Source organism: Pelodiscus sinensis, chromosome 20 (assembly GCF_049634645.1).
Source record: "Pelodiscus sinensis isolate JC-2024 chromosome 20, ASM4963464v1, whole genome shotgun sequence".
In the NCBI taxonomy this organism is placed as follows: domain Eukaryota; kingdom Metazoa; phylum Chordata; order Testudines; family Trionychidae; genus Pelodiscus; species Pelodiscus sinensis.
The window spans coordinates 14,970,517-14,984,053 of record NC_134730.1 but is presented as its reverse complement, the minus strand read 5'-3'; the positions used below and the strand labels follow the sequence as shown (position 1 = coordinate 14,984,053).

General features: G+C 40.8%; 1 protein-coding gene across 1 annotated transcript; it reads left to right on the top strand.

Annotated features, from left to right (window-relative positions):
- Positions 1 to 387: 387 nt before the first annotated feature.
- Positions 388 to 5,885, top strand: TOB1 (transducer of ERBB2, 1). Its single transcript, XM_075903793.1, has 2 exons — positions 388 to 573; positions 3,999 to 5,885. The coding sequence occupies exon 2, from the start codon at positions 4,137 to 4,139 to the stop codon at positions 5,106 to 5,108; it is 972 nt and encodes a 323-aa protein (XP_075759908.1). The 5' UTR covers positions 388 to 573; positions 3,999 to 4,136; the 3' UTR covers positions 5,109 to 5,885.
- The last annotated feature ends 7,652 nt before the right edge of the window (positions 5,886 to 13,537 follow it).

Below are 13,537 nucleotides of genomic sequence, written 5' to 3'. Positions count from 1 at the left end.
GGGATGGGAGGAGAAGGGGCCAAGCAGGGTGAAGAGGGAGGGACGGGCAGGGGAGCAGACAAAGGTAAGAGGTTGAGAGGGGGGAGCAGGCAGGGGTATGGGAGAAGGAGATAGATGGGTTGGGAGGAGAAGGGGCCAGGCGGGGTGGAGGTGGGAGAGATGGGCAGGGGAGCAAGCAGGAGGGAGGGAGAGGCAGGCAGGGTGGGAGTAGCAGGGATGGGACTAGGCAGGGATAGGCGGTTGAGAGGGAGGGGCGGGCAGGGGCGTGGCTGGAGAAGGGGCCGGGCGGTGGGAGGGTCACCCCGGGCACGGCAGTGCGCTGGGGGCGGGGCCAGGCGGGGCTGGGGGCGGGGCCCTGAAGGGGGCGGGGGGAGGGAGGGTATATATACGGGCGCGGCAGGCGCCCTGGCGCAGGAGACGGAGCCGAGCTGCTGCGGCGGAGCGCGCCCGGCCCGGGGTGTGAACAGCGCAGCCCCCTCCCCCTTCCCCGCAGGGAGCCGGCTCTCGGACATGGGGGTTCGGCACTGAGCCCCCCCGCACGCTCACTGGGACTGTTTGCACTACCCCACCCCGGTGAGTACCGCTCCGCCTCGGGGCCAGTGCCGGCGGGGCGGGCTCTGCCGGCGGGGGAGGGGGGAGCAGACGCGGTGAGGTGGCTCTGAGTGAGGGGCCGGCGCAGCCTGCGAGGGGCGGTGGAGCGTAGGGGGCGTTGGCACGGCCCCGGGGTGGGGGCGGTGGCGCATACGGCGGGGGGGGAGGTGGATTGGTACGGCCCCAGCGGGGGGGCAGGGCGGTGGACTGTGGACTGTGTGGGGAATTGACCCGGCCCCGGTGGGGGGCGTGAAGGGGGAAAACGGGCTGAGGGGGAGGGTTGGTACGGCCCGGGGGGGGGGGGGGGAGAGGGTTGGTACGGCCCGGGGGGGGGGGGGAGAGGGTTGGTACGGCCCGGGGGGGGGGGGGAGCTCGGGGAGGTGGAGGAGAAGGTGGTGGACCGAGGGGAGGTGGCACGGCCCCGACCGGGGGGGGGATGGTGGAGTGTGTGGGGTGGCACGGCTGTGGTGGGGCGAGGACAGTGGAATGTGGGGAGGGTGGGCATGGCCGGGGAGGGTGGTGGAGGGGTGGCATGGCCTTGGGCGTGGATGGAAGTTGTGGGGGGGGGAGGGGTTGACACAGCCTTGGGTGGAGGAAGGGCTGTGGGGTGTGGAGGGGAGGGTTGGCGCAGCCTAGTATGGAGGAAGAGCAGTGGAGAGTAGGGGGAGGTTAGCACAGTTTGGGTGGTTGGCTCAGCCCTGGGCTGGGGCAGGAGCACACTCAGTATAGTGAGGGTTTTCACATTCAGGGGCAGGAGGGTAGGGGAGTGCAATTGGGGGGAGTGGTCAGTGGAGCAAAAGGTTGGCACAGCCCTGGGGGGAGGGGAGGGGAGGGGAGTGGAGCAGGGCAGGAAGTTGGCACAGCTCAGAGAACAGTGGTGTGGAATTGGGGGAAAGAGAGTAGAGTTGGGGGTGTGGGGATTGGCACAGTCCAGGTGGAGGTCTGCTGGTGGGGATGGGGGGGGTTGGCATAGCCCAGAGGGAGTAACACAACTGGAGTGTGGGGTGTGAGATTGGAACAGCCCTATGGGGGAGGAGGTGGCACAGCCCTGTTGGGAAGGAAGGGGAATGGGGCAAAAAGAGCGTGGGTAGGGCCTGACAACTCCAGCTGGGAAGGAGGTGCTTTAGTCAGTAGCACAGCTATGGGGACCCTCCCAGAGCAGTTCTTTGTACACATTATGGTTTAGACTCTAGGAATGAGTTATAATGTGTTCCCTCCTGCTGGGCCTTTTAACCAGCGGTAATAGTCCTGTCCTCTAGGGCTCTGCCTAATCAAGAAAACATTGAGGGATGCCACTGGGAATGGGGTACAGAAGAATGATACTGGCCTTGCTGGTGCCTAAGAGAGAACTTGGGTTATCCCTTTTCTGGCCAGTCATGCCTCTTCCCCTTTATTTTGTCTCTTGTGTGCTCAGTAAATACTCTTCCTTCTCTTGCTGCTGTTGTTGGAGCTCCTAGGGCTGTGAGCAGAAATCTAATGAGACCCAACTGCTTGGTTATGTAACTTCCCACATACTGCTTAAGGCTCTTGCTTTTAACCCCCACTGCTATTGCTATTAGCATAATGAACATGCTTAGATACCTTAGAAATGTCATCCTCTTTAAAATAAAAAACTATTTTCAGTGTTCAAGGTGTTTGGTTTATACAATTGCTTATACAAAGGGGCTTACCAGAATTGGTAGTTTCTGCTAAGTGTTTTTGAGGATCATTATTTCCTAAAGGACATGGGGGAGCAGAGATGAAAGATGGATTCATAAATTATTTTAGTGTCCCTTTTAACTTCCCATTAGCTTTTCTATATTGACTGTGTCCCCTTTTGTAAATATCTTACTGTTTGTCCTTGATCTTTCCTTATCCCCACCCAGTGCTGATCCAGCAAATGTTTAAAGGTCGCCTTATCATACAGCCTCTCAGGCTGTTCCCATATCATGTTTGAGGGGAAAGAAGGGGATGATTAAAGGAGGCTTTAAAAATGGGGCTAAACTTTGCAAAGCTCCCCAATTGGGTTAGGACACAAAAATGGGACTGCAGATTTTGGAAATTGGCTTTGACTGTTCCAACTGATTTACTAAATTTAATACAGTAAATAGTTGTCATACTGTTCCAGACCCCCTATCCCCCCCAAAAAAAAGCTTTAAGTAATATATTGCTATAGGTATTGATTCAAAATATTTTTTTCTGCTTAAGTTAGGATTGAAACTCCATTTTTAAATCTGACTGTTATACTAAGGTATTGCAGGATTTTCCTTAGAGGCATATAATTTTATTTATTTATCCATTTATATATATATATATATATATATATATATATATATATATATATATAAAATCCCTTGTTTTAATTGTATATTTATATGAATTTTCATTATACTCTTAGTGGAATAACTTCCATGGGTTCATTTTATATGTAGTATAAAATCTGAGGCGGGAGAGAGGCAGAGAGGCAATCTGGTGAAAGAGTATTGATCCTATTGGTTATAATAGTTTTATCAAGTTCCCAAATATGTTGGCACACTTTAAAATGTGCATATAGCTGATATTTAAGTAATTTTATAGAAGCTGAAAATTTTTGAACCAGTAGATAAGAATGGATTCACTGACCATTCTTTTACCAGCCATAATCAAGACAAAAAAAGTGTATTTGCTCTATTGCATGATTGTGCACAGTGTGAAAAATATTCTTGTAATAGTTATGGAGGGAGGGAAAAGAATCCCTGTCTTTGGACAATGGGCACTTACTTCAGTTATATTTTTTCCATCAAATGCACACAGTTTTGTGCAGGTGTTTTGCTTTGACTTAGATATATGTGGCCTAGTTAAATTATACAAGTGCCAAAATTCATGTAAAACAACCAGTAGATATTTTAACTATATCTGTAACTTATAGCCCAACTGATGTTTGCAAACCTTAAAATGGAGTTGTTTGGTGGTAGTTGTTTTTTTTTGGTTTTGTTTGTTGTTTTTTTGACCGAGACCTTTTATCCTAAGTCAGTAGCTTGGTGCTAAATTTTGCAGCTGAGTTCTATAAATCACCCAGAATAGGGGGTTGGTAATTGAACCCCTGACAGGCCTGGCACAGTTAGCATTGCCATGACGTCTTAGACACACACTTGCTGTTTTGCAAATAACTTCAAGGGCTGAACTGCAAGCTCAAATGATTTTGAAATACCTCATGCTATACTCTTTAAACACCTTCCTAATGTATCTTTCTTAGTGTTTGTAAGTTCTGCTAAATGCATTTGCTGTCCTTTGTTTTAACAGTCACGTTCAAAGGCAATGCATTACAAATGTTCTCTGTTGAGAAGTAACCTATTTCTAGGTAGAGGGTGAGGCCAAAATATTAGGCCTTGGAGCCTGATCTGCTGCCTTCCTTATTTGGATATATTTGCTTTTGTTTTTTCTTAAAGGAACAAGAACACTCAAGGTGAAGGATAATAATCTACTAGAATCAGCACTTTGAATGAAATTTTGTTTCCCTGTGGCATCTTGAACACTTTTTTCTTCTTTGGGTTTTGAAACAGACATTTAACTTTGGCATAGCAGCTATGCAGCTTGAAATCCAAGTAGCACTCAATTTTATTATTTCATACTTGTACAATAAACTTCCCAGACGACGTGTCAACATTTTTGGTGAAGAACTTGAAAGACTTCTTAAAAAGAAGTATGAAGGGCACTGGTATCCAGAAAAGCCATACAAAGGATCAGGGTATAGATGTATACATGTAGGGGAGAAAGTGGACCCAGTCATAGAGCAAGCATCCAAAGAGAGTGGTTTGGACATTGATGATGTTCGCAGCAACCTGCCTCAGGATCTTAGTGTTTGGATTGACCCATTTGAGGTTTCATATCAGATTGGTGAAAAGGGACCAGTGAAAGTGCTTTATGTGGATGATAATGAAAATGGATGTGAGTTGGATAAGGAAATCAAGAACAGCTTTAACCCAGAGGCCCAGGTGTTTATGCCAATTAGTGATCCAGCTTCTTCAGTGTCTAGCTCTCCTTCTCCTCCCTTTGGTCACTCTGCTGCTGTGAGCCCAACTTTCATGCCCCGTTCCACTCAGCCTTTAACCTTCACCACTGCCACATTTGCTGCCACCAAGTTTGGCTCGACCAAAATGAAGAATAGCGGCCGTAGCAACAAGGTCGCCCGCACTTCTCCCACCAACCTTGGCTTGAATGTCAATGACTTATTGAAGCAGAAAGCCCTTTCCTCCTCCATGCACTCGCTCTATGGGCTTGGCCTAGGCAGTCAGCAGCAGCAACAGCAAAAGACTTCTGCCCTTTCTCCTAATGCAAAGGAGTTCATTTTCCCTAACATGCAGGGTCAAGGTAGTACCAGTAGCATATTTCCTGGTGACAGCCCCCTTAACCTCAGTCCTCTCCAGTACAACAATGCCTTTGATATGTTTGCAGCCTATGGAGGTCTAAATGAGAAGTCTTTTGTTGATGGCTTGAATTTCAGCTTAAACAACATGCAGTATTCTAACCAGCAATTCCAGCCTGTTATGGCTAACTAAAATTAAAACAAAAATGAAATACAAATAAATCCTATTGTACAAGTTCAAATGCACGTACCCAAGGGTGTGTCTTTTTTCCACCTCTTGAGAATTTTTTAAAGCTTGTAGTATGAATACATTCAAGCTTGGTTAGATGAATACAACATGCATTTTTTTCATTTGCCAGCCAAGCACAAAGTTATTTTATACTGACTGTACATTAAAAAAATACTCAAAATATGGCCTCTTACAGTATTTAAGATATAGCAAGGACATGGCTGATTTTTTATATATATATAAAAATTGGCACTAATAAGTGGGTTTATTGGTCTTTTTTCTAATTGTATAATTTAATTTAGTACAAAGTTTGTAAAATATCAGAGTATATATATTGTTTCTACAACATGGTATTGCATTTATATCTTTTTACTACAGTGATCTGTGACAGCTGCAGCAGCTTCATGTTGTATTTTTTTTACTGAAATTGTAAAATACCCATCTTAGACATCAATTATTCTAAAAAAATTTAAAGTGTACAGAATATTCCTTAGTGGTGGAATTAAAATGTACGAAATATTTGCTTTTTTTCAAAAAAACACAAATTGTATTTTCTGTTAAAGGTTTAAAGATTTTTGCTATATATTATGGAAGAAAATGTAATCGTATATATTAATTTTGTACCTACATTGTGCAATACTTGAAAAAAGGTATAAAAGTATTTTGAGTCAGTGTCTTACATGTTAAGAGGGACTGAAATAGTTTATATTAAGTTTGTATTAAAATTCTTTAAAATTAAAAGCTGTGTGGTCTTTATTTTACTGTTGTGCTAAAGATAAGAGCACTGCAGTTATTGTGTTGCAAATGTTAATGCTGCAGAAAGTTGACTCAGTGTATCACAAAGGAATGATGGAAAGTGGTTGCTATACTTGACAAACCACAATAATGGGTTACTTTACCTAAAATAGTTCTGACAGCATACAGGTTGATTAAGTACTTGGCTATCATTATTTGAACAAACATTCACAGACAAGTTTTCCATATATCCAGTCCTTTATAACTAGATCAGGTGGTTTTTCTGTTAGTTTACCCTTGTGAATTAAGATTAAAAATAATTTTAATGTTGTAACTCTGTGATATGACATATCTAAAAAGGACTCAGGTGATTCAGTCAAGTTCACTTCCCATGTGATCTGAGTGAATTTGAATTGCTATCTCTAAAGGTCATAGATCAATGCATTAGTATTACTTTTTTGTACTAAGAAGTAATAGTTCAGAAAGTGAATAAAATTGCTGATTTACAATTAAGTAAACTGACCCTTAAACTTTCATTTTATAATCTATTTAAAAATTAATGTAACTACAGTAACTGACAATGATTAAGTTAAATGATTCCAGAAATCCATGGAACATCTGCTCCAATGTATTGGGCTTCCATATGTGACCAATGGACTTGAGTTGTCCATTTGAGTGGCCAGAAGAAAATTCAAAGGCGGCTTGAGTAACCTGCTGTCTTGAGCTGACAAAACAATTGAACCAGCAGAATATTTTGGCAGTAATTTCCCCAATAATGTTCATTGATGTTCTTCAGGAGACCTGGAACTGTCTTATTTTTAATCCTTAAAACAGCTAACAATCAAGTTTATTCAAGCTGCCCACTATAATTCTAGTTTTACAATGGAAGCAAGTTAATATAAGTATAATTGACACAGTGCTTTATATTAAAAATGCATTTTAAGCTAAAACACAATATTAATTTGAACTTGATTTTTCTGGAACTGGCCTTGGTGCGTGAGATTTGGTCTTAGTCCACTTGAGTTTACAAGACCTAGGAAGAAAATCACCACATGATTTGGTTCAAATAGAAGACTCTAGCTTTTTTTTAGGAATAGCCAAGTAATGGCAGGAAAAACAAGAATCTTTGTCAACAACATGGAGAGAGGTGTCCTGCAGTGGACATCATGGGACTGTAAAGAAGTACTGGCCTAGCAAAGAGGTTTGTCAGAAATGCTGGACTGCTATCGTAAGTTCCATGATTACTAAAGTTCAGAAGCAGTTAAAGGGCATGTCTTTACTGCCAGCAAGATCGATGGGTAGTAATTGATCCAGCCCATGGCAGTATAGGCAAGGCCTGTGTGTGTTTGTTTTAAGCATTCATCCCAGTCTTTGTTTAACTAGCTTGTTTGTACTGAGTTCACCATCTGGCTTACCTTGACATTAATCAAGCAACAATGTACAAGTATAAATGAAATTCTACTGCTTAGTATCCAATTTAAATGGAATGGTTTTATTTTTAAAAGGAAATAAGTACCTCAAAGGCGTTCAAATTCAAATCTGGAAAACATTAATTAAATAACATCCTGGAAAATACACTATTTAACCTATGCTGTTATGCATTACTAGTGTTCATGTGCCTAGACTTAAGATGCCTTTCACAATTATCCAGACATTCAGCTTGGATGATTATCTGAGCCACTATCTTATGAGGCTTTGATAACTGGGATCATAATATATAGTCAAGATTTTTTGTCATTCCGCTTGTTTCACATAGATCTTTCCTGTTACAGGCTATTTTGTTTGCTCTTTCATTGCTTATTCTTTGCCATCCAAGTCATTCACTCTTATAGTATGCATCTCTGGTATTTCATAGCTGGAAGATGAAAGCAGGTGAGGCATAATCTGCAGGCAGAAAAGAAGCTTTTCAATAAAAATTCTGTATGTAGTCTCTCTTAATCCACTTAGTTGATCATACAGTAAAGTGTTGGAGTTCAATGTTACATCAAACATTTATGTTGCAACATTCTGTCTTAAATGAGCGCCAAGTAAATCTTCTCTTGTTTAGTTTACACATACCCACTATTCTCTCCTCACAAAAACACTTTCTTGTGAATGCAGTGAGAAAAATGGTCAAAAGGGAAAAGTTTGCTTGCAAATTCTTCATATTCTCTTCTGAATGTGCAATTTACTCCTAAAATTGCCATCATTGCCTTCCAAAGATGACTTTGACATCAGACAAAGGCCAAAGTGTGTACCTGCTTCTATCTTCTGTGTACGAGTAATGTCGAGGTACCATCAAACACAAGTTGAAAAAAAAAAAGTTCCCATGTCCTAACCTTAAAATACTAAACCTGTCCAAGGTAATAGACTTCTTAAATAACTAAATTTTATAAATTGTTCAGGCTTTTAATTCTTTGATTTTTGTTACTGAATATGTGCTAATTAATATTTGTATTATCTCAATTTGTGACAAAGTGTAACTTATTTTGATAATCCATTATAAAACATTAATAGGCTGTATAAGTTTTTCCATGCACACGCAGGCATAAAATGTGTGGAGATCCTAAACAAGAAATAGTGCAAGCATTACACATTTGATTGAACCTCTGTAGCCCAGCACACACTGGTCTGCAACATCAATAGTCTGGCAGGATTTTAGTTAGCCAGATGTCCACTTAACATAGGATGTGACCAAGTTTTCCCATAAAACTGGTCCCATGAAGCCCTATGGTCCTGGTTCTCAGTTTTCTGTGCTGTTACTTAGTTCTCATTTACCCCAAATGTTGTCTTTGAGTACAGTCCACAGTGGAAGTGTAGGTAATGCTGAGAGACAATATTGATCTCCCGTGGTTCAGCAAGTTCTCTGGTTGTCACTGGTCACATCCCAAGGGTGCTAAACTAGACAGGTTCAGCCTGTACTTATTTCCTTGCTCAGCTAGAATGATATTTTTTTATCATAGATGACGGATTGTTGGACTTCATTGCAAGATTAAGCAATGGAGATTAATCTGGTTTCTGAAGATAAAAATAGAACACCCATCCCTACATATTAGAAGGAAATTTCTATTGCTAAATAATTAAGTAATTTTGCCATCATCCCCATTTTTCAGATTGAGCACCGTGTCTTGAATTTTTATTTAGATCAATGTTGTGCTTGTTTTGTACAACTGGGATAAAAATCTAATTGCAGTTACACAATCAAATAATTATCCCAGGTGTAAACCTGTACTGAATCAAAGTGAGATAATTCCGGATGTACTGGTGTTCTCCATTGAAGTTACAGAAGCTGTTGTAGTGTAAATGAGATCATCCACTGCTAGTGTATCGTGCTGCAAAGTGTCTATAAAGAGCACTTGGCATTACCACAGTTGGAGCTATGGCATTTTTTCACGCATTTCCTTGCGGCAACTTTAGAACTAACATTCATTTTATTTGCACTTTTTCCTCAATCTTACTTTTTTTTAACAACTTGAATTAATTTAAAATATTTAGCATTTTTACTTTCCATTACTTAACATAGCGTTAACTATCAGACTACTATGTGGTTTAAATAGAGCTTAGACTTCAAAGTAACAATGAGGTTCTTTGGCTTGTCTTATGCAGCAACAAAGAGCTGAAGATTATTGTTGTACAGCTCTCAGCAGTTAGGAGTAAATCCTGTCCTAGCTTTGAGGCTCTCAAAGGCTCCTTTTGCTACACACATGGTTTGGTGGGGTGGACTTATGCACCTATATGCAAATGGGAAGTGTCATCAGTATGCAGGCTCGGCGGGAGGGAAATAGCGACTTTACTCCACAGATCTTCCATGCTTCCCTGGTCAGTGAGTTTTTCGAATGGAGTGGGGGGCAGTTAAAGAAGGGTTTCCTTCTGCCCTTAAATATCTGCCTGGCTCAGTTACTTGGACTGGGCAGAGTGTTTTCCCCCTTATGCAAACCTGTTCTTTTTAAAGTCAATTGCAAAACTCGCAAGGGAAGTAGGTCTAGGAGTGCAGTAAGTATCTTTCCAGCAGGATGACCCTTAATTTTCTTTTAACTTTAACACAAATCAACATAATATTGTAATCTTTTAAAATAAACATTTAGGCTGGGGCTTGGCAAGAATTCCTTACATTTCACTTAGGGTTTTTATTTGCACAATAATGCAAAATAAGAGGTGAAACCTTTTTTTAATATGGATCTTAGTTAATAAGTTTTAGCCAGAGGTTCTTTAAAAGAAAGATTCTGAGAGTTAAACCTGCAATTTCAAGATCTATAGTGGAAATTCTGGTAGAAACTTCAGCACCATACAGAATTCCAGAATGAAACCAGATGGTAAATATTTTCAGGACAGAATTTTCATGCCAATTGATAGTTTTGCAAATGGAGAAATAATTTTGAGGGCATTTTTAAAGGTTAATTTAAAAGGTTGCTGCACTTTTGCAATGTTTTTATTTTTTTATTGAAATTTTTTTGTTTTTAATAGATTCTAAAATTGTCTGATTTGCTGCATAATACAAGCCAAAGAACCTCATCCTATAATTTCTATATCAAACTATTGCATATCTTTTGAGTTATTGCTTCTTTTCTCACAAATAATGCAAAATGAATTATTTGTAAGTGTGATTTTAACTAGTATCTTTTCCTTTCACAATACAGTCAATATAAAATGTATTCCTACTTTATTTGTATAGGAGAGTTATTTTCTTCTGATCCTATCAAATGTGAACAGACTGAATTTTCAATAAACATGTCATAAAGCATTTATATAATTTGAAAGAACAAAAAAGTTTTTAGCTGAGACAAACTAATACAACCAATAATGTAGCCTTAAAAAAAAAATCAAATCAGTAGGTTTAAAATCAGGTTAACCTGAAGCTGTCTTAGGAACTGGCTGACATAAGCTTTCATTTGCAAGTCTGTCTCAATCCAGTGTAGGGTGATAGCACTTGAAAAATCACATCTAAGGTATTTGTGAAAAGAGTTGAGGCCCACTGCCATAGGAGGTGGTGGAAGATTCCACAACTGATGCCTAGTTCATGCCACTTCTGTGCTATGTCACATGACTTCTTGGGACTCTAGTAGTTGTTTCAGTATCTTCCACTCCATTCTAAAATCAATACCGTAAACTAGGGAGATGATGGCACTCTTGAGTAAAGAGGGAATTGAGTGGCATGGTAGATACAGCTGCCTGGATCCTCAGCTAATGTAAATTGTTGTAGATCCTCTGACTATAATTGATTTGACCTATACTAATAATTCACAAGTTGAGGGTCAGTCCCACATGTACATAGGGGCTTGCCTCCTATATGTTCCCTTTCAATTTATTTCATACAAGAGTCTTAGGTTGCTGCCCAAAATAGTTTGTGTGGCCAGACAGCCGTGGTAGATGATTACCCCGGCTGCTATAAGAAAGTCACATGCCCAGCAGTCTAGTACTTTGTCTGTGCCCCTGCTTTGATTTAAATGTTAAAAAAAGCTGTGACTAGCAAACCATCCAGTTGTCTTTCTGAAATATCAAATAACCAAACAACTAGTTGTTAAATCAGCTGTTTGCACCAACGGGATCAAATCAGAGTTCATGTTAGAGCGCCGATACCCTAGACTGTTCTATTAATGTTTCATTAATAAATACCTCAGAGTTTGTATTCCTAGTTTTGAAGCAGATGAAGCAAACCGACAGTTCAGCACTCTTTTTTCATATCATCAGCAAGTTGATTTAAATTGAGTGTACAGTGTTGGCTGCATTCCTCTCATGAGCAGCATAAAAAGTTTGCTAAATAAAAGTGTCGGAACTGTAAAATCCTGCTGAAGTGATTGTTTCCAGAAAACAGTACTGGGAATAGTTACCATTATTACTGTGGCAGCATGTGTGGCTTTTGTCCTGCTGGCTTGTATTTTAGTGTAGGTAGTAAGGAGGGTTGCTTTACAGAAGGGAAAAACATTTAAGACTTAAATGGATAAACTGCATTCTGTTTGGCATTGCGAGTTCTTTACCTCAGTGATAAAATATTATCAGTGTGCACAACTGAGAACAAGTGTAAAATATTTTTAGAAAAAACCTTGGCATATAATGTAGACATCCAATCCTTTTCCTTTTATTCTTATTTTTATTTAAAACAATTCTTGAAATATTGTTGATGGTAGAGTTTATGGAACTTGCTATGGGTTTCTTTTTATATATTTGATTATATCTGTGTCTGCAGCAGAGTAATTGAGATCGAGATGACCTCTCCTCCTCCAGTTATTCACCACGGCTATTTTGAAACTATCTTATCTATATGCCTTCGTAATGTTTACGTAACTACCTTTTCTTTCCTCCTCTTTCCCAATAAGAAAGCTAAAGAAAAACAGTGGCACCTTAGGTGGCAGCATGGACAGTAGGTGAATGCCCAGCTGGGGAAGGCAAGCCCTAGATCTGCCTGTTCTGCAGCCTCCCCTCCCACTGCCAACCCCAGCCCCTGAACAACCTCCCAGCCCTTTAGTCTTATCTAGCCCAGTGGATGGTGTGGCCCCACCCTTCCTAGCTAGCCCGAATGCCTGGCAGCCAGAGACCTGAACAACTATGCTTCAGTCCCCATCCTTATGGCAGCTGGAGAATCAGGCAGCTGCACTCTGGCCTCAGACCTCCTGAGCAGCCAAAGAACCAGGCAGCTGCACTGCAGCCCTCCCTGGTGGCAGGAACATGAACAGTTAGGGGAAGGCCTTTGCTTATGTTACCCACCACCTGTGGGTGGCAGCTAATTGTTGGAGTTAACTCGGCATCCATGTTCATGCCTGTGCCTGGGTTATGATGTCAATGGAGAGGGGCAATGTATTTAAGTTTCTTGACCTCACAGACTTTAAGTCCCAAAGGGGCCATCGTGATCATCTAGTCTGATGTTTTGCACATTGCAGGCCACAGAACCTGTTATCCACTCCTGTAATGGACCTAACCTCTGCCTGAGTTACTGATGTGCTCAAATCATGATTTAAAGACTTCAAGTTACAGAAATGTCACCATTTAGTCCAGTGTAAATGAAGGCTGTTGATTAATTGTAGTTAACTCAAATTAATTAACTCAAAGATTAACTTAAAAAATTAATTGTGATTAAAAAAAAGTTAATCACAATTGCAGTTTTTATCACTGTTAAACAGTAGAATACCAGTTGAAATTTAAATATTTTGAGATGTTTTTCTACATTTTCAAATTTTTCTACATTTACAGATTTCAGTTACAACAAAATACAGTGTATATTCACTTTATATGATCTTTAACAAATATTTGTACTGTACAAATATATATTAAACATTTTCAATTCATATCATACAAGTACTGTAGTGCAATATATTTTGATTGTGAAAGTACAACTCAAAAATGTACATATTTTGTTTTTGAGTACAATGTAAAAATTAGCTCCTGCAAGTCCATTCAGTCCTACTTCTTGTTTAGCCAATTGATAAGAGATATAAGTTTATTTACATTTACAGTAAAACGGGCTGAGCTGCAGCAAAAGCCAGCAGGGAGCCATTTAAAGAACTGGCAGGGATCCGTGTTGCAATAGGACAATGCTTGTAAGAAGTTTTAAGTTACTTTCACCTCTGCCCCTAAATGTCTTTTAGCAGTACAGCAAGCAGTGGAAGTGTTGGTAATGCTGCTAGACAATATTGACCTCTGATGATTCAGCAAATTCTCTAGTCCAGCACTGATCAGATCCTGAG